Consider the following 20321-nt stretch of genomic DNA (forward strand, 5'->3'; position numbering starts at 1 on the left):
TGCGGCGGCGGCCATCTTTGTGCGGGGCGCTTTTCGCCCTCCGCTCCCGCGGCCTCTTTTTTTTTTTTTTCCCCCCCCATCCCTGAATACGCCGGCGGCCCGATGGAACGTGAAGGGGCGGGCTGGGGGCGCGCAGGCGCAGTGAGCGGGCGGCGACTGCCCGCCGGGCTGCACAATGGGGCCGCTGGTGGCGTGGGCGCTGCGGGCGGCTGCCGTGTCCCAGTTCGCCCTCAGCCCGGGCAGCAGCGCCGCAGGTGAGAGGCTGCGAGCGGAGCGGGACGGGTGTCGCGTCCCTCCCAGCAGCACCAATCCCCCCCCCCCTCCCCCGGCATGTGTCTCCCGCCCCCAGAGCCCCGGGACGCGCCCTGCTGTGCCCGCTGCCGCCTCCCGCTTTCTGGTCCCCTCCCGGGCCGTGCCTCCCCTGCGTCCCCAGTGCTCGCCGCCTGCCCAGGGCTCGGGCTGCTCCTTCGCCGCTCCGGGCCCCGGCGTCTCTGCCCGCGTCCCTTCCTGCCGGCGGGTCCCGCCTAGGTGCCGCCTTTGAGGCTGCCCCTTCCGTTTGGATCAGGCTGTGGCTGGTCACTGTGCCAGCCCCCCTCCGTCTCCTCGCAGCCCGCCGTGAACCCACCCACCCTGCTCAGCGCCCCGCGCCTGCCCCTAGCACGGGGAACTTACTCCTGGGGGGGTAGGAAACGTGCTGCAAACTCCGGCTGCTTGTAGCGCGTGTCCCTGGCTCGGGCTGTACAGATTAGCCCCCGTGGGACAGGTCTTGCCTGCCCTGAGATGGGGGTGTGGTTGGGTGAGGGTAGGTTGGTGTATGCGGTGTGCACAGCACCGGCAGGCAGAGGGCTGCGAGAGGCGGCCGTGTCCCCAGGGTGCCACTTAGCTAGTCTCAAGATACGTTTTAGAACAGAGGCGCCCATGAGGCAGTGGAAGGGGTACCCCAAAGACAGCCTTGTTTCTGTACACTCACTATTAGTCAGGCTCCGCGTCCCTAGTTTTCTTGCACCTCTCATACCTGCCTGGGCTTTTTCAGAGATCCTGTTAAGTACTTCCTGATCATGTAAAATCACAATCTTGTTGCTCTAAACCAACTTGTCACAAAGGAAGAATTCAAACCAGGGTTTCTAGAAGCAGTTCTTTTGCTGGTGGAAAGAGGGGACTGGTTACCTGTGTTACTTAATTAGAATGTAACTGGCCTTTGGGACAGGGTCCTTTACTGTGTTATGTATGGCACCCATCAGGAATCTGTCTCTGGGTCTTTCTATAATACAGAAAAGTATTCTGTTTAGAGCCTCTGCACAGCACCTGAAGTCTCTCAGAATACTTTTGCAAACTATATAGAAATCAATCACTTCACCCACTGCTCATCTGAGGTGGAATATGGCAGTTGTTCAGCAGCATGCAATAACACTAAGGGAGCGTTAAGGACAGGAAGTGAATGCTACTATATCCAAATGAAGCTACTCTCCACTCTGGGGTCTGATTTATTAGTATAAAGTAGTTTAACTCAAAGCCAGAGACTTTTCCAGGCTCACCACTTCATGATGCCTCTCCTGGACTCCTATTTCCCTCTTAAGAGTTTTGCTGCTGTCCTTTATTGCAAGTAGCTTCAACCAGCTGGTGTAAAGAGCTTCTTCTCTGACCCTGGGTTTACTCTGGATCTCCCCACAGGAGCCTCCTTGTAGGTCTGTGTCTACTCTTTACCCTTATATCAGGCCTTAGCTCCCCAGACTTCTCTAAACAGGGTATGTCTGCCAGTCAACCCACTTTAGGCATCTCTGGAAAGACCTACCCTGACTCCTGATGTCTCATTCCTGAGAAAGCAGGTTCCCTCTTATATGAAGCCTCACTCCAGGCTACCATCCTGTGATGCCTGACCCCATGGCGCAACCACCAGCCAAATCCATACCCATCACCTGGGAGGTGGAAAACTAGGCACAGGTCGGGATGAGCCTCACTCCCCTTAAAAGGCTAGTCCACCTTGTGGCAGAGGTATTTTACAGTTATAGAAGGAGAGTAGCCTAGCTAGTGCAGAGTGCTGCTTCTTGAGATGGCTCTGTGCATGTTTACCAGTTGCTTAGAAGTAGTACTAGTAACGTACAGCACCTACATCGCACATGTCCCTTTATCTAGATGATTGGTTGAGTAAGGACAACGCCTTGACAAGAATCCAAGATTTGGTCTCTGGTACCTAGAAGAGTAAGGGGCAGACGTTACTGAGCTTTCTCTCTGCCCCCTCTCAGAAGAGGGTAAAAATCAAAGGAGAGCTGATTCATAGATTCCAAGGCCAGAAGGGACCATTGTGATCTTCTAGTCTGACCTCCTATACAGCACAGGCTATAGAACTTCCCCAAAATAATTCCTAGAGCAGATCTTTTAGAACAACGTCCAATCCTGATTTAAAAATTGTCAGTGATGGAGAATCCACCATGACCCCTGGTAAATCGTTCCAGTGGTTATTTTCTCTCACCCTTAAAAATTGATGTCTTATTTCTAGTCTGAATTTGTCTATCTTCAATTTCTAGCCATTAGATCATGTTATAACTAGGTAGCATGTGCAAGTAAAAATTCTTTCCTTTAAGCCACAGGTTCAAATCCAGCTCTCTCTAGCAGTGACCAGAGTCATTGCTACCTAATGCCTGTTCAGTGACTTATGTTAATTGAGTCTGTTCTTTCAGTCTGGATTGAGGAATCCACATTAAAAGAACCACTGTCATCTCTGGCACCCCCTTGCTGACAGTTTCAATGGAGAAGTCACGGATTGAATAAACATGGACCTTCAACTTCCTCTCACACCTACAGGCAGCACCACCATATAATGTGTTAGACACATGGATAAGAGTAGTACAGAAGTGGGCTGTGGTGTTTGACACACACCATTGCTGTCATCAGACCAGCTGGCTTTCATGGACTGGAAGGCCCATTCGTCTCCTGGTAGCTGCTGTGATAATATAATGGATGTATTATATTAAGTCTTTTTCTTCTTTCTTTCTTCCTTCCAGGTGCAAAATGGAAACATTTCATCGACCAGACTGACAGAGCAATGGAAGGCTACAGACCATGTATAAGGGAGAATTGCAGCTGCTACCAAAGGTGAGGGCATGCTTTCCTGGTTGCTTGGGGGGCCCTCTGGCACTAGAGGGAAAATACTCTTGCCATGCATGGATAGGTGGGGTGTAGCTGTGAAATGGCTGAGAGCTAAGCTATCAGACCTTCAACCAAGGAGGGAAAACTAGTTTTAAAGGAAACACTATTGATGTCCTTCCCAAAAAATTAGGTTTCAGAGTAGCAGCCATGTTAGTCTGTATCCGCAAAAAGAAAAGGAGTACTTGTGGCACATTTAAATTTGTTAGTCTCTAAGGTGCCACAAGTACTTCTTTTCTTTTTCCAAAGAATTAGTTGGTGGTTCATGCTGTTTCCTAGAGGAGGGATGTCCACACACAAAAGCTACCCTCTTAATTGTTCTCCTTGCTGGCAGCATCAGCAGTAAAGCAGGTGACTAACTGGACCGTAGTCTACTCTAAACTCTCCGTTTGCCCTCCGGCAGATGGCCCCTCCAGAGCAGGATTGCATCACTGGCTTCCTGTGCTTTAACAATCTTGTGGAAAAGGGATTTAGTCTCTGCCCATGTTTATCTGAAACCTCAAAACAGCACCACGTATTTAAATGAAGACAGCGGTGGGAAGAGCAGGAAGAGTCAAAATGTGCAGCCTACACTGTGGAGTACTTGGAAGACAAGAAAGCCATTAGAGTAAAGTTAGGAAACATGAGAACTGGGAATGTAATATCTTCCCTAATGTGTCTAATGAAAGGTGGTGTCTCTTCTTTCTCAGCATTAGGGAGCAGGACTTGGCTCCCTTTCAGGGAGGAATCTCCAAGGAGCTGCTGTCAGATGTGGTTAGCCGGAAGCTTGGGACACACTATCAGATCATCAAGAACAAGTTATATCGTGAGCATGACTGCATGTTCCCTGCTAGGTGAGAGCAAGGCAGAAAATCTCATCCATTCCACAGGGAAATAAAAAATTACTTCAGAACCAGCCATGTGACCACTTACTGAGTGGAAGAGTGTTTGACAGGACTGCATCCCACTGTGTGAGGGGAGATCTTGATGAAGCCGGCACTGGACTGAAATCTCCCCACTGCAATTAGTTGGACCAGGGGTTAGAAGAGGTTAGAGTCCCAGAGAAGGCTGGCTTAAATTTTTGTGGGGAGCAAGGTTGGCTGAAGGGGATATTTTTCATTGTTGCCTGGATCAAGGTTGGGTTGAGGGTCAGAGAGGGCTAGTGACTGTACCCAAGCTACCTTTATAGTGTGGGAGGATAATTTAGTGTTCTTTTGTTCAATGGAGTGAGAGGATCCAGAGGAAAGATTCTCATCCATTTCCCCTGCACTTGTACCCTCTATCATAGTGGCGTTCCTTTAGTGGAAAGAGTTGGATGCAGATGCCTTCATGGTCCATCAGTGCTGCTCTCAATTAACCAGGAGGGTTCACAGCAAAGCAGGATGGGTGAAAATCTTGGTTAAAAAAATTCATAAATGTATTTTTTGTTTTAAATCATGTTTTTTTTTAAAAATTGTCCAAGAGAAAAGTTTTTAATAGGAATAGTTTTAGCTTCTGAGACTGCAAACTTCTATGCATGTGCTTAACTTCAAGCATGTGAGTAATGGAAGTCAGTGGGACTATTTGTGTGACTAAAGTTTCTAAAGTTCTGTGCCCAAGTTTTTGCAGGCGAAGAGCCTCCATTTTCTATATTCTGTGGTTTTCTTTCTGTGTAGCAATTTTGTACAATATTAAAATCTCCTAGCAGCAACAACATTTTTTTAAAACCCAGCATTTATTATCTAGTTCATTGTACATATTAATATAAAGTTGCCATTGCACAAATTTTCAAATTAGTTTTACAGAATCTCAACGTGATTGAAAGAAAGTTTGTTTTAAAAAATAAAATGCATATGATTTAAATCAGTTAAATACATTGTCTTAATTTAAATCACTTCACCCTGCTACAAAGTGACCTGAAATGCTTGCTCTTGGCCCTTGCCAACCTAGAAAGCAACAGATGAGGGGTCCTTCCCTGCTTATGTGCTTGAGAGTAAAGGATTTGACAGAGGAATTGAACTGCAGCGTCTTCTGCTAGTGCACAGCCTACTGACCGAATCTTTCCACTTGGGGAGAAACCACTTTAACAGAGTTATCTTTTTCTCTTCTGATCTGTTGCATTATGTTTGTGGCTTCCTCAGTCACTCAATAGGTGAATAACTCTTCTGTGATGGATGCAAATGCTAAATAAGGGCTATCCCATTACATTTCCTATGGTTGGGTTAGGTCAGTCCGTGGATGGGAGATTCTAGTAAACACCCAGGCTCTTCAGTAAGTGGTATTAATGATGATTTGGTTGGTGCCATGCCACTTTTGAGTCACCATAGAGCCAGCTCCAGCCTGATGTCTTGCTTGAAATGTACTCTTTCAAATGAGTCATAAAACTAAGATTTTGACCACTTATCATAAACAATCCCCGGGCAGTTTTTTCTGCCAGAGTAGGAGTGTTTACCTTGCGTGATTATAATTACATTCTGCCTCTCTAGATTCCCCAGGCAGTTTCATTTGGATGCGGTAGTCTTGATTTCCTGTCCTAAGTAGCTGAGTAGTAGTGTGCGCTCTGAAACCGTTATTATGTTGCCTCCCTGAATTTCAATGGTGGGTGGAGTGATTGCTGTGTCTATTGCCTACAGATTGTATGCTTTGTTGAGTGGTTCTGGGGATTTTGGATGAAAGATACTATGTAAATGTTTATTATTAAGGCCCTACTTAACCTGCGATATTGCGGAAATTGCAAATTCTACAGTAGTAGGCTTCCACCACAGTTTTGACAGTCGGAGCTACACTGTATGTGAGGCTGACAGCAGGAGTCCCTGCTCTCAGCCCCAGGTGGCTGACAGTGGAAAATTGCAGAAAAATAATTTTACTTTTCTGCAATTTTCCATGGCTTGTCCACAACTCAGCTGCAATTTTTTGGCACTGTCTTTGTTTCTAACTAGCCCCAAACCTGGCCATCTCATACTTCAGCATTTGTGTCCTCCAGCTTTGTTCTCCCTTTTAGCTTTTCTTTTCTTTTCTTCTTCAGCTCTGCCCTTTCAGAACAATAACTGGTGGGGGAAGCGAAGGCCTGGTGACACTAAGCCTTTTGCTCATGGCTTTTGGTTGTTTGTCAATTCTCTGCAGATGTAATGGGGTTGAACATTTCATTCTGGAGATCATCGGCCGCCTCCCAGACATGGAGATGGTGATCAATGTGCGAGATTACCCCCAGGTCCCCAAGTGGATGAAGCCAGTCATTCCAGTATTCTCTTTCAGCAAGGTGAGAGACTGCAGGCATCTTTGTGGTAGTGGGGGACACTGTGACCTGCATTTCATGCTCTAGTTCATTGGAGCCACAAGAGTAAGAAGCTACACATTCCTTTCCTAATGGGACACAAGAATTTTTAAGGGAGTTGAGGGTTCTACCACAATGTATTTTCTTTTTCCAATGCACAAGGGCTCTGAGTCAAAATTACCCTTTTCTTTCAGATACAAAACCCAGAGTTGTTGGCTCTTCATATTTATAGACTTTCTCCTTCTAGCTCTCCAGTGCAAAGAATTAGAAATTTGTTGAAGGGAATGACTCCCAAACAAGCTCATACTCTAGATCAGTGTCTCATCTGTCCAACAGTGGGGTGATGCATACCACCACTGGATTTAGTGCCATTATCCCTGTGGTTCATTATTCTCTTTAGATCTTTGATAAAGTTATAGTTTGATTTTAAGATCACTGTTAAGGGAGCGGGCTTGTGGCCTCACTAAAAACTCAGTTGCTTTGAGTTAATTTGCATATTATAATCCTCTTGGTTAGTGGTCCAGAAAAGTAATGGTAGCTTTTTCTCATAGCTAAAGAGTGACACCAGTGAACTGTAGCCTCAGGATTACATCACAGCTGTGAAAAATTATGGGAGTTTATTGAAGTTCCTTCTTTATTTCAAGCGGAATGTGGCCAATGGAACCAGCTGCTCAGATACCAGTTGGGGGTGCAGTACAAATGCGTCTACAGAGCCATTGGGGAAGTGCTGATAGGCTGTTGGATGCTCAATTCTGATAAGGGCCATTTGACCAGTGAAGTTAAGTGGTATCACTTAAGGGATTATGTCCTTATGGTGACTTGTAGGCACAGGCACCAACTTTCCTTGGCGCCAGTGGGTGCTTGTGCCCTGGCCCCATCCCGACTCCGCCCCTTCCCTGTCCCTATTGGACTCCTCCCCAAATCCCTGGCCCCGCCTCTTCCCCGAGTGCGCCGTTTTCCTCCTCCTCCCCCCTCCCTCCCAGCGCTTGCTGCGCGAAACAGCTGTTATGCGGCGCAAGTGGTGGGAGGGAGGAGAAGCAGGACGTGGCGGTGCGCTCAGGAGAGGAGTCAGAGGTGAGTTGGGGTGAGGGGGCGGGGCAGGGAGCTGCCAATGGGTGCAGAGCACCCACCAATTTTTCTCCCTGGGTGCTCTAGCCCCGGAGCACCCACGGAATTGGTGTCTATGCGTAGGATGATCCCTAGGAAGTCTGAAGTGAATTAAAGAGAAGCCATGAGCAGCCTAGATGGCAAAGTGTTGCAGGAAATGATCATAACAGTCCTGCCTATTTTATGAACAATAATAACATTTGTAGCTATACATAATACATATCTTTTTAAAAAGGTAATCAAAGCCATGCTTCAGGGTATTCACTGATCATGCTAGTAGTCAGAAAGAATATTTTTTCTCCATGTAGAGCATTGCACAACTAATCTGGTGCATTATGGGTTTTTCTTCCCCTTCCTCTGTAGCATCGGGTATTAGACATGGCCAGAGGCAGGATACCGGGTTTGATTGTTCAGCAAATCACATAGCACCTCTTTCCCCTTCACATACATATACACACACAAAACCAGCCTCTTTATTTGTTGGGCATGTGGCCTCCCAGTACTACAAGGACAGCATTGCTACGTTGCCAGTAGGATGGGCGGTAGGTGAGGGCAATACACTGAGAAACAGAATCTAAGCTTGGTTCTGCTCCCCTGGATAAACCTGCAATCCATGCTCCGCATCTGTGAGGGCATTTGACTGAAACATTTCCCCAAAGTAAAATGTTACAGATTGTTGGAAACCAGAAGAAGTTCAGACAAGTCACAAGAATGGCTTGTTTAACACCAGCTGGGCAGGAAGCTTATGTTCAGGCTAGTCACAAGGAATCATCCTTGTCATGTGTACTGGCTAAATACCTTTGTGTGTTTATTTTGTTTTCTTAAACAAAACTCAGCTGCTCCTCTTCTTAACAGTGAGCGTGAAACTTGGTTAAATGCATGGCCACATGTGTACCTGCTGATTTTCTTGTTTTTAAGACTTCCGAGTACCATGATATCATGTATCCTGCCTGGACGTTTTGGGAAGGGGGACCAGCTGTTTGGCCAATTTACCCCACAGGTCTTGGGCGCTGGGACTTAATGAGAGAGGACCTCCGAAGGTATGTTTCAGGAGAGAGGAGTTTTTTACATAGAAAAGAAACAGCTCAGCATAACTACGCAAGAGAACCTCCTAGCATTGATGCAACATGGTGACAATAACTTCTAAGCCTCTTAGGTCTATTTTCCTGAAGCCAAATCACCTTGTGCTCAGAGGGCTGTTTTTACACAGGAGAAGAGACAGGACTTCTCTAAGGCAGTAGCTCTCAACCTTTCCAGATTACTGTACCTCTTCAGAAGTCTGATTTGTCTTGAGTACCCCCAAGCTTCTCCTCACTTAAAAATGGTTTGCTTGCAAATTGTTTAATTTCTCATTTTTACAATATAATTATAAAATAAATCAATTAAATATAAATATTGTACTTACATTTCAGTGTACAATATATAGAGCAGTATAAACAAATCATCTGTATGAAATTTTAGTTTGCACTGACTTTGCTAATGCTTTTTATGTAGCCTGTTGTAAAACTAGGAAAATATCTAGATGAGTTGATGTACCCCCGAAAGACCTCTGTATACCCCCAGGGGTACGTGTACCCCTAGTTGAGAACCACTGACCTAAGGGTATGTCTGAACTGCAATTAAAAACCCATGGCTGGCCTGTGCTAGCTGACTCGGGCTTGTGGGACTCGGGTTGTAGGGCTGTTTAATTGTAGTGTAGACATCCAGGCTTGCAGTTTAATTGCAATGTAGACATCCCTGTGAGCTTCCCAGCACTCGGGCTGCAGCCTGAGCCAGAATGTGTACACCGCAGTTAAACAGCCCCACAGCGCCAGCCCCAGGGGCCTGAATCAGCTGGCATGGGCCAGCCGTGGGTGTGTGATTGTAGTGTAGACATACCGTAGGGGACCAGAGTCACTGACTAGTAAGACAGGAGAAGTTTGTGAGAGAGTATTTTTCATGTGGCCATAATATTCTTTTGTCAGTCTAAGGGTTGGTCTCCCTCAGAGAGCAGCTGTTAGGTCTGGTCTACACTACAGAGTTAGGTCAACGTAAGGCAGCTTACATCGACTTAACTCTGTAAGCATCCATACTAAAATGTCAGTCCCACCGATGTAACTCGTCCACTACACCGACTTAACTGCACCTCTGCAAGATGTGTAATGCTTAGGTCGATGTAGTCAGGTTGACTCAGTGTAGACACTGTGTTGCTTACATCAACTGTTGCTGCCTTTCAGAAGCTATCCCACAATGCCCCACACTGGCAGTTAAATTGGTGTAAGCACTCCTGGTGAGGACACGTACCACTGACACAAGGAGCGCAATGTGGATCTGCAAAAGTGATTCAATTGCTGCAGTGGCTGTATGTAGACATAACCTTGATCAATTTAATTTTGTAGTGTAGGTGAAGCAAATATAGGGGAAAGTGAGCAAATATAGGAATGCTATGGGAAGCAAAGCATTTTGAAGCAAAGATCTGCTAGCAACAGACCCCAAAGTTAAATGTTTTCCTGCTTGAATTCCTAAGGCAATAATTGAGGCCCAAAATACAGGTTTAAAAAAAATTGTGGAGGAGCATTAAAAAAAAAAAATCATTCTTTCTCGAGCACAGAACTACACCAGGCACCTAATGGTAAGATTTCTTAAAAATAACTCTCCACCTTAAAAAATGTACAATCCGATCCATGCACACAGATCCTCCGACCCATATGGAGCTCCAGTGACTTCACTGGGCCTCCATGCACGTGCAAAGGTCTACCTGCACAGAGCTGATTGCAGGAGTGGGACCTATGTTTTAGACAAGACACAAGTGAGAGCAACAAACAGTGGGGAAAGGATTGGGGAAGAAAGGACAAGGGTTACAAAAACTAATCCTGTGGGATAACAATTCTGACATGCACGTGTTTTGGTGGATGTGTGAATGTACACTTGAGAGACACATGATATTTAAACTTTCTTTTTATTTTGTTTTTCTAATGGTTCAATTATTTGTTTAAATTTAAAGTGAAAGTTGTTTGTGCAAACATTAGCCTGCAAAGTTAGGCACTTAACAGTGTTTTGCATGTACAAGAGAAGTAGAAAGTGACAATGCCTGGAAACTGCCCATTTGATATGCATGATCTGTGCTCAGTGAAATGCAAAAAAAGAAAAGCAGCAGCATAAGTAGTGAAATGTGAACTGGAGTTTTAAAATGATTTAAGTTTCAATAATTCACAGTGTTACTGATAACACAGGAAAGAGTTTGTTTTTGTGTGTATAGATTGATATCTTGACAGTGTCCCTATAACATCTTGGCTAGAGAGCTACCATCTGTGGTAAAGGCCTATTTTGTTGGACTTAGCTGAGATGTTTTTCTGCTCTAATGAAAGAATTGGTTCCCATCAAACCTCAAGAATAATGAAATGTGACTATACTGCAGAAACTGATGACACTTTTTCCTGCTTGTGTTAAATTATTTATTACCACATAGTAAAAAATGTTTTTAGATCTGCAGAAAAATGGCCGTGGAAGAAAAAAATCTCCAAAGGATATTTTCGAGGATCCAGGTGAGTGTATTTTCCAACTCCAGGTATTCTGGCAATATAGGCTGCTAACAGGTGCCAGTTTAATGAAGTACAAAATAAGGCTGAGGAAAATATGCACTAGTTTTTTATTTCTGGGGATCTTTAAGTACTACTTGACACAGCAGTTGCCATTTAAAAAGCAGTATGTGCAGTGCCGTGACATTTCCTGTGCTAAGTGTAGGCGATATTGCAAAGACCATGCCAAAGGGAAACATTTGCTGTGCAGCACTAATGCTTTGTTCCACCCTCACCCCACCACGTAGCCTTGGCTATTTCTGTCCACTTCATGAAGAAAAGTACCTGACAGAGTTTGGTCCAATCACTAGTTTCTGTTTCAGTCAGCAACAAAGCACAATAAGTTTGGCTTGAGGAGCAGTAGTGGAGCTGCATGGGGGTGCATTTAGGGGTAGGTCAGCACTGCAGCTGGAAGCGACTTGCCCTAGCATGCTAAAAAATAGCAGTGGTGGACATTGTGGCACTAGTGGAGGCTTGGGCTAGCCACCCAAGCTCAGACCCACTCTACTCCCTGGATATAAGCTCAGGTGGCGAGTGTGAGCCTCAACCATTGCCGCAGCATCCACACAGCTACTTATTAGTGTGCTGGCACAAACCCCGCTAGCCTGCATCCGTCGACCTGGGCTGGGAGGCTTGCTCCCAGCTGCAGTGCCTTACGGTGTCAGCTGTCTGGACTTGGGAAATTTTCTCTCTCTAAGTACTAACCAAAAAATGTAACCAAAATATGTTTCTAAAAAGCAAATAGGGTGCACCCCCTTGTACAATATCCTCTCAGCTCATGTGCTAAGCATTAGCTGTCATTTGCAACTAATTTAGTGTAATAAGACATACATATAACAATAGCGGTGATGGGTGTGCTATGAAGAGTTCAGCTGTTTTAGTTCTTAATAAATGATTTAAATAGGGACTCTTTGTTCTGTATTTCGCTTCCCTTGCAATGGGAACTTCAGCTACTTTGATATGCATTGGGAGGTTTGTCTGGTATCCTCATAGCTCCTTTTTGGGCATCTGTATGCTTTATTTTGTAATTCTCTGCAGCAGTGCACTTCAGGGAATCATCAGGTATCCTTACAGCAATGATACCTGGATGCGGGGGAGTAAGGAAGAAGACTATTTTTTCCTATTTATAGGTTGTGCATTTAAGGAAACAGACTTTTAAAATGTGCGACTATCAATAGTGTATTCAGGAGACAAAGAGACTGAAGATTTCATTCAGGTCACACCCATGTAAATTTTTCTCCTAACAAAGGGCCTAATCCTAAAAGATGCTAATCATCTCTTAACTTCATGATTTAGATATAAATTGAGAGTAATCAGCACCTCTCAGGATCAGGCGCGAAGAGAATATAGCTCTTTTGGTGGTTTGTTCTGAATAATGTCTGAAGAATATACCACTTAAAACTAAATGGGATACGGGAATATCACTTAGTTATTCCATTGCATGAACCCCTTTCCCCCATTATGTCCTCCTACAGATATTGTGAGCAGCATTTAGCAATATTGCCTTCAGGCCACACAAGAACCAGTCTGTTAGAGACCAGGAGGTATTTCTGTCTTGAATCCCATTGTTTGTTGGCTGTCATGCAGACATGCAGCTTAGGAGACCTGCAGAATGGCATTGACTGATTTGAATGTTGTTTCTGTTGCAGAACAAGTCCTGAGAGGGATCCCCTCATTGTTCTGTCTCGAGAGAACCCAGAACTCGTCGATGCTGAGTACACTAAAAACCAGGCCTGGAAATCTGAAAAAGTAACCACTAACGAGCCAACCGCATAAGCAGCTTAGGAAGCAATAGTTTAAAAAGGGCAATTTCAAGTGTTTTATGTAAATGTTGCTTCTTACGAGACTGGTGATAATACTGGTGGGGGTGGGGGAGGCTGTGTCACTAGTTAAGCCATTTCTAAGTCAGGCATTCAAATTATTGCCATCTGATAACTGTATCTATCTAATGTAGGTACCGGCACTTGCATGGCCCCATCACTGCAGTCTCTGAGGAGCTCACAAGTATTTAAAAATAAGTAGCAAGCCCCTCCTTCCCCTCCCTCCCCCCAGGATAAGTAACTCGAGGAGTTTCTTTTTGTGTGTGTGTGAGTGAGAGAGAGAGAAAAGAGGTTCTTAAGGGAAAGTGGCATCACAGAGATGAGTTTTCCATGTAGAGCTGAATGCTGTGAGAGCCAGGGTCATTCCTATCTCTTTCAGGTGTGACTCCCATAGCGTAACACAAGTCCTATGAAGTTCTGTTTCCAGCATTTATGAACCTTCCCCTGGTGGTCGATAGTTTCATTGTTGTGGTGGATCGAAGTTGTTGTGGGAGCTCAGAGTCAAAGAGGGAGAGAGGCTCTCACAGGTAGTAATGGTCAATCCAACAGAGGGCTTTAAATAGCAGGGAAAGGACCTTGAAGTGAATTCTGCATGCACTCCGTACTGAATATAGAGAGTGGAGCACTGGAGGGATGTGGTCAGGGTGACCTGTGATGCTACTGGTGTTTTATCCCAGTTAGAGCTTTCTCAGGGTGGGTGGCTTCAGTCCTAGAGTTGCAATAACCAAGCCAGGAGGTTATGAATTCATGGATTGCTGTAGCCCAGTCTGTGTTTCATGGACTAGCGCACACTCTTCTTTTTATCTTTTGCCCTTGTGGTTATTTGAGCATCTAGTAGCCTTAACCTGTCCAAATGAACCCCAAAGCTAGAGACTGACTGAACAAATTGAGGGCAGATGCCCTCAATAATGGGGGAAGCAAGTTCTTTGAAGTGCTTCCCTCTTCTACTAGCATTAGCTCATTCTTCCCCGGGTTTGGCTTTAGCCAACTGTCCTTTTTCCAGGTGCTGCTTTTGGCTAGGCATTGAGAAATCTGGGAGACTGTGCTGCTCACGTTTGATATAGAGTTGGGTGCTGTCATCTGGAAATGGCTGGCACTTCAGCCCGGGTTGCCTGACCTGCTCCCCCAAAGGCTTCATATATGTGCTGAACAATAGTTGGGGGGGGAGGGGGGATAGAGCCTCGTGGGACTCCACACATGAGGGCTGTGGAGGAACTGTTGCCCATAACAACCTTCTGTGGTTCTGAGAAGAAAAATCTGACCCGCTAAGGGCATTTTGCCCCTGCAGCTTCTAGGAAGCTGGACTGAGGTATTTCATTATCAGTGAGGAAAATTCTTGTCAGTTTGCAAAGACAGTCACTTAGATTCAGATTGTGGTAGCAGAGCAGGCTCTTTAGGGGACAGTTTAAGCCATTGTTGTTCACTGAGGTTTTAGACCTGTGGGAGAAGCAACCAGAGACAGTAGCAAAGATTATTTTGGCCTCCATGATGGAGGGTTTGTGTCTGCTGCCAGTCTGCTGAGGATGAGGGTCTGGGTGTCAGTGACCAACATAGCTTTGTGCTATCTGCATCTGCTCAGGAGGTTGCAACCCTTCCTCTGTGATGGGGGAAGCTCTCACTGCGGCCGACTGTTAACTCTTCTGTGGACAAGTTGCAGGTTTTTTGACAGTTCCTTGCATTAACCAACAACACTTTCCCCCAGCGCTACTAAGTTAAAAGTTCCAGTGCACACAGAGATGAGGAAGATGAATTGCTAAAGCCTAACCCTCTTTATAGTCATTAAGTAAGAGACTTGTTCTTAGAATGTTTTTTAACGTACAGAGACTATATCTTAGGTAAAGACGAGAGAGTCCCCCAAAGATGCTAATGCAGTTAGAAGCCAGATTGGGTGGGTTTTCCCATGAGCAGGGAGACTTTTGAAACTTCAGCCTTATTTATGGTTTGTTGAAAAAGAAGCCTCATACAAAATGTGATCAGAAAATAAACTGTATTGAATTAATTTTTTTAAGTGTCTTTTTCTTGAAGGACACTCTCGGGAAACCACCTGCGAAGGAAATTCCTCTGGTCGATCACTGCAAATACAAGTGAGGTTTTGTTCAGTAAATATGTTCAGGAGCTGCTGAAATCTTGTCTGATTGTTAGTGTTGCTAGGCTTGTTTGTTTTAATGCATTATTTTCTTTTTAAGGCCCCAATCCTGGAACTGAATCCATGGAGGCAGTCAGATCTCTGCACCTACATGGAGTCAGTTGAAGGTTTGGGAGAGCTTAGTTTGGCCTCTTTAAATGCCAGTGTCAGGAGACTACCAAGTCTGGAATGTAAAGAGAACTGAAGGGCTCTGTGGAAACTAACTACAAAAGCCTCCCTTAAACCAAAATGTTTAAAATTAAGCGTGTCCTTTTTACTTCCCTACCAAACCTTGAGTTCAGGGTTCTCTACAGTTGTTTATATCGCTAACTACCATGGCATAAGAAATGCAGCTCTTGGTCTGGTATGGGACTCAGTGATGCTATAAAATGTAAACAGGGAAATAAGGAACCTGAAATCTGACCTTGGCAGGTGAAGTGTCTCTGTTCTCACTTTCTCACTAGTTCTTACATCAGAGGCAGGGGGGACAGAATATGCAGACTTGTTAGCCAGAGCCTAGTCTCTCCACACACATTTTTCATTTGAGGTGAGGGCACTTAGCATTTCAGATTTTAAAAAGCAGTCAAAGTTTCAAAAAAGTGATTTAAAAAAATCCTGAGTTAGTGGATGGGGAATACCAATACAAAATCAAATGTCTTTGCTTCTCTTTTTACAGATACCTGTTTAATTTCCGGGGGGTAGCAGCCAGTTTCCGCTTCAAACACCTCTTCTTGTGTGGCTCATTAGTCTTTCATGTAGGGGAAGAGTGGCTGGAGTTCTTCTACCCACAGCTGAAGCCTTGGGTACATTACATCCCAGTCAAACCAGACCTCTCTGATGTCAGGTAGGAACTACAGGTGATTTTTTGGAATGACTCAATGATCCCAAGTGTGTTATACAGATTATTTCATGCAGTAGGCTGTATGCTACCCATGCTACGCAATGTATGATCAGGCTTGGGTTATACTGACAAATACCAACGCTCTGTCTCGTATTCAGTGCACCAAAGGTAGAAAGAACATCATGTGACATTTGCTGATCCTGTAGAGAGAGGGGGATGTATACATGTCATTCTCCTTTCTTTGTAAAAGAAACAAAATTCTCAGTGCATATTAGTCATACAGGAAATAGTTTAGAGCCATAGACATGTAGAGGGAGAATATATTAGGCTCATTAGAGAGACACAATAAATGTTGACATTATTCTAATGTAAGTTTGATTATTGAAGGTATTTTTGATTATGCCTTACCTTTTTAGTAGTAATATCTATTCTGAGATCTGGGCCAGATCTGGTGTGTCCGATGTTCAGCACACCTTGAACCAAAAGGTTAGAAGTGAAAATTGAGACAAACCCTCAGCATTTCTGACTTACAAAGTAAAAAGGAGAGCAGTCATCTTAGTCGTTAATGGTTCCAAATATTCGTCAGCTGCCAGAATTCAGGACTTCCCCCCCAAGACTGGTATGAAAGTAGCAGCACCAATCACGTTTGGCTTTAGAATCCCCAAATCTAGTTCTACCACAACACACTAGCTGGGTGTGTGGTATTCTGCACTGAGCCAATACTTAGTTGCAATTTTTCTTTTTCCTTTTAGGGAGCTGTTGCAGTTTGTGAAGGAAAATGATGATGTAGCACAAGAAATTTCAGAGAGGTAAATTGTGTATTCTTTCTGACTGTCAAACACCTGTCCTCCAATACTCTTTGTACCGTACAACATTCAAAAGAGAGACCTGTCAAGGACAGCCTGGTGATAACAGCGCACAATGTATCTATCTTCAGCAGTTAAAGCAGGGAGAGTGGCGAGCTCAGGGTACTTATACCAGGACAACAGAACTCTTCACCTTTAGGCCTCTTGTTCAAATCTGATCCATGTCAGTAGTCCCTCAAAGAGGTACTAACTTTTGTTCATGGTACGAAATAAGTTAGCCCCAGTGAACAAATGTCCATTTCACAGAAATGCTGCCACCACCACTGGGAGTAAATGTCAAACAGGGCTGATTGGTGGGGCAATGTAGGGGAAGCTTGCAGTGCCACTCCCTAGGCTGTACCTGTCTTGTGAATAATTAGTTATCAGAGCTGCTAGTGGTAATGAAAGGTGTCACATTAACATTAATAATAAACAGTATATTTCACTGTACATCCAAATTCTCATATTTCCCCATTTAAAAAAAAATCTGGGAAAATTGATATAAAAAAGCTAAATCCAAGGATTTTCATTTTACAAGAACAAAGTTTGACTTTGGGCTGTCACTTTATTTTTGTTTGCCTCCAGGGGGCACCAGTTCATCATGGACCACTTGCAGATGAAGGATGTCTCTTGTTACTGGGAGACTTTGCTGACTGAATACTCTAAAGCCCTGACTTACAAAGTTAAGAGGAGGAAAAACTATGATGAGATGGTCTCCAAACACTTGAAAACAGAACTTTAAAACCAGTGTGGTTCTCTTTCCAGTTCAAGGCTTGGGACTGGTGGTCACTGAAAATTGAAAGACTGGTGTATCTTCTGTTACTCTTTGTCCCTTAGATTTATTATCTCATACTCTAAAGCAGTGGTTCTCAACCGGGGTCTGCGGACTATGTCTAAAGGGTCCGTGAAAGACTTAGACTGAAAACTGACTGAACAGAATTCAACTATATGTACAGACAATACATTTCCAAGGGGGTCCATGCCTCCATTTGAAATTTTCAAAGGGATCTGCGAATGAAAAAAGGTTGGAAACCACTGCTGTAAAGCTACAGCAAGCAGCATTATTGTTACTTTAAAACAGTTCCTGAGCAATGAGACTGAATCACACTAGCTAGACCCAAAACTTTTGGAGAACATATATAATCAATGAGGCAGTTGAGTCTAGTGCTTAGAGCAGGGAACTGTCAATCAAGACTCCTGGGTTCTGTTACCACCCCAATCTCTAACTCACTATGAGCCTGATCCAAAGTCCATTGTGGTAATTGGGAGTCGTCAGGGCCTGGGGCATGATCCAAAGCCCACTACGTGACCTATTTAAATCCTCTTTGCCTCCCTCCATGTAGGTATACTCCTACTGGGGGCAAATTGGCAATGTTATTGTGATTGTGTGATGGCAGTTTGGGTATAGGTGTTTCCTGTCAGCAGCCGTGGTTGGGGTTTTAGGTTACCTTTATGGGTAGCTTAGGGTTGTTGTTTTTTTTAAGTCTGTAAAGCACTCAGATGTTAACACCATGTTGGACACTAAAAAATACCTTTGGACAGCAAAGCTACCTACTTCACAGAGGGGTTTTGATGATGAATGAATGTTTTTAAAGTGCTCTGTGATCCTGAGATGAGAGGTGCAATCATAATGTACAGTGTTCTCTGCCTGTGCAACCCAAAGGGGCATGCCTCCTGTCCCTTGCATTTGCTCTAAATAATCTCAAGGCCTTGCATAACCACCTGTCTTTTGACCAAGGATAGCTGGATGTAGGTTTTAGTCTGTGCATTCTTTTGGATGCTTTTACCTTACGTTTTAAAAATTGGGTATCTTCTCCATGTAAGCTGTGAACTGTCCGTCTCTGTGAGTTGAGACTCTGTCTTCTAGACCATGTGGCTGTGTTAACAGTACCAGCTTGCCTGATTTTCAGCACATTGGCTTTGAATATGAAAGGTCGGATGTCACTGGAACACTTCTTTTTGCAGCTTTCAACATGGCTCCTTAGTTGTGTGGTGGGCTCACTGCAGAATGAAGTAAAGTGCTAAGACTGTCTGAAAGCACAACAGCGTAAGCATCTGCTTGGAGTCTCACTCTTTTGAGGTTTTTGCATCTTATGTAAGTACTGCAACTCGGCTGGCCATGTTCTACGTAGATAACTGGTGGGGTGGGGAGAGGGAACAGAGGGGAGATGGAGGCAACTACTTACCCCCTACTCCTCCTTTGTCAACTGAATCAGAGGAATAGAAAAAGCCATGACCTGATTTTTCTGACTTCTGGCAGATTGGGGTGCTGCAGAGTTCTCACACACAAACACACCCCAACATCAGGCCCCAGTACAGAGCAAGGAGGACTAGACATGACAGGCAAACATCAATTTCTAGTGCAGAGCACCAATTACAGGACCACTGGCTGGGCTGACCCGACCCAGCATGTAAAAGAGTTAAATTAGAAAATGAATAACTTGGAGTCAGAACTGTGTAATATTGGAAGACTTTTTAATAAAAGCTTGAATGACAGGTTTTAATGAGGTGATGGAATTATCTGAAATGATACAACAGATTTATCTACTGTATCTTTAAACCCTTTTTGTTTTTAATGAAGTGCTTTTGGATTAAAAACAAAAAATCAACAACCCTTTTTACTGGCTGAATTATTTCTCAATCAAAAGAATGATTCTCTCATAATAAAGGAACTGGACAGTCAACAGCTGTTCTACCCAACAGGATGTAGCAATAATACATTCCTTACCATTTGTTCTCTTTAGGGAGACTATTTAGAGGAATTGCATAGCTCATGGGAATGGGATTGATAAGTGGAGCCTTTCACATCTAAAGCTATATCTATACTTAAGGGAGCATGTAGAGTACACGCACTACACGGGTTGCTGAATGCTACAGTGAAAGTCAGGCTGTGTCCACCTTTTGTCATTGTGGTGTGTAGCTACCCGTGACTGGAAAGGCTCAGAGAGCAGGAAGGCAGCAGGGCATTACACTGGTAAAAATAGTGTGAACATGGAAGGCACTGTTTGGGTGTGTAGAGAACCGTGTAGTGTATATACCCTGGGAGTTCAGGCATGGAGGGCACTCTGCTCACGTAAGCCATGTCTCACCGTCTGCACTGCTATTTATACCCATGTTAGCTGGGCGTACAGTGTCTGTACTCTACACATCACCATAAGTGTGGATGTACCTTACGTCACTAGTTCAAATCTTGTCCAAAATTGGTAGAGATTTGGTAAGAATTGTTACCATCCGATAGCTGTTCAGTGGCCCATGTGAAATAATTTAGGGAACTGAGTTCATTTCCTTGTAGGCAGGCAGACATATCACTAAACCAGGTGTGACTAATTGGCCCCCTTGCTGCCCATCTCAGTAGAAAAGCCAAAGATTGCGTTGGCAGGAGACTGGAGTCCCATCTCCACCCTAGGGGTGGTTTCTCCCTCCAGAGTAACATTTGTAACACATTCTTGGGGCAGTGTGTTAAAACTGCCCTATTCTGTGAGTATATCATTTGTAATGCAGCTGTAGTTTAGGAGCCCTAGTTAAGGACCAGGATCTTATTGTGATAGGCAGTGTACAAATGCAATAAAAAGACAGTGTCTGCCTGAGAGAGCTTACAATCTAAGACAAGAGACAACCGGTGAATAAGACAGATGGGGGAGCCCAAGGAA

At 44.4% G+C, this 20321-nt stretch overlaps 2 protein-coding genes across 4 annotated transcripts in view; both read left to right on the forward strand.

Moving 5' to 3' along the window:
* On the forward strand, nucleotides 1-19484 carry POGLUT1 (protein O-glucosyltransferase 1). Of its 3 annotated transcripts, none has more exons than XR_013634413.1 (11): nucleotides 1-254; nucleotides 3003-3093; nucleotides 3834-3977; nucleotides 6226-6361; nucleotides 8402-8523; nucleotides 10948-11007; nucleotides 12690-12789; nucleotides 14886-14944; nucleotides 15662-15842; nucleotides 16579-16635; nucleotides 17257-17272. XR_013634413.1 is itself a non-coding variant. In XM_073304438.1 (11 exons), the coding sequence occupies exons 1-11, from the start codon at nucleotides 176-178 to the stop codon at nucleotides 17411-17413; spliced, it is 1173 nt and encodes a 390-aa protein (XP_073160539.1). In that variant the 5' UTR covers nucleotides 1-175; the 3' UTR covers nucleotides 17414-19484. The 3 variants fall into 3 exon arrangements, 2 of the variants coding, with proteins under 2 accessions (XP_073160539.1, XP_078704098.1); XM_073304438.1 differs by having other exon boundaries at nucleotides 15662-15829; nucleotides 17257-19484; XM_078847972.1 differs by lacking the exon at nucleotides 17257-17272 and adding an exon at nucleotides 18637-19484 and having other exon boundaries at nucleotides 15662-15829.
* Nucleotides 17441-20321, forward strand: part of TIMMDC1 (translocase of inner mitochondrial membrane domain containing 1) — a 20162-nt gene continuing 17281 nt past the window's right edge. Inside the window, exon 1 of the mRNA XM_073304513.2 lies at nucleotides 17441-18766. The gene's annotated coding sequence lies outside the window, so the exon portion shown is untranslated. The remainder of the gene's footprint in view (nucleotides 18767-20321) is intronic.

This window comes from Lepidochelys kempii, chromosome 1 (genome assembly GCF_965140285.1).
Source record: "Lepidochelys kempii isolate rLepKem1 chromosome 1, rLepKem1.hap1, whole genome shotgun sequence".
NCBI lineage: Eukaryota > Metazoa > Chordata > Testudines > Cheloniidae > Lepidochelys > Lepidochelys kempii.

What these genes read in the sequence shown, in the direction of transcription:
- POGLUT1 (XM_073304438.1), top strand. Translation starts at nt 176, where the DNA reads ATGGGGCCGCTGGTGGCGTGGGCGCTGCGGGCGGCTGCCGTGTCCCAG. An exon ending in CCCGGGCAGCAGCGCCGCAG is followed by an intron (nt 255 to 3,002) that starts GTGAGAGGCTGC and finishes TCTTCCTTCCAG; the next exon opens with GTGCAAAATGGAAACATTTC. An exon ending in AGGCCTGGAAATCTGAAAAA is followed by an intron (nt 12,790 to 14,885) that starts GTAACCACTAAC and finishes TTTTTCTTGAAG; the next exon opens with GACACTCTCGGGAAACCACC.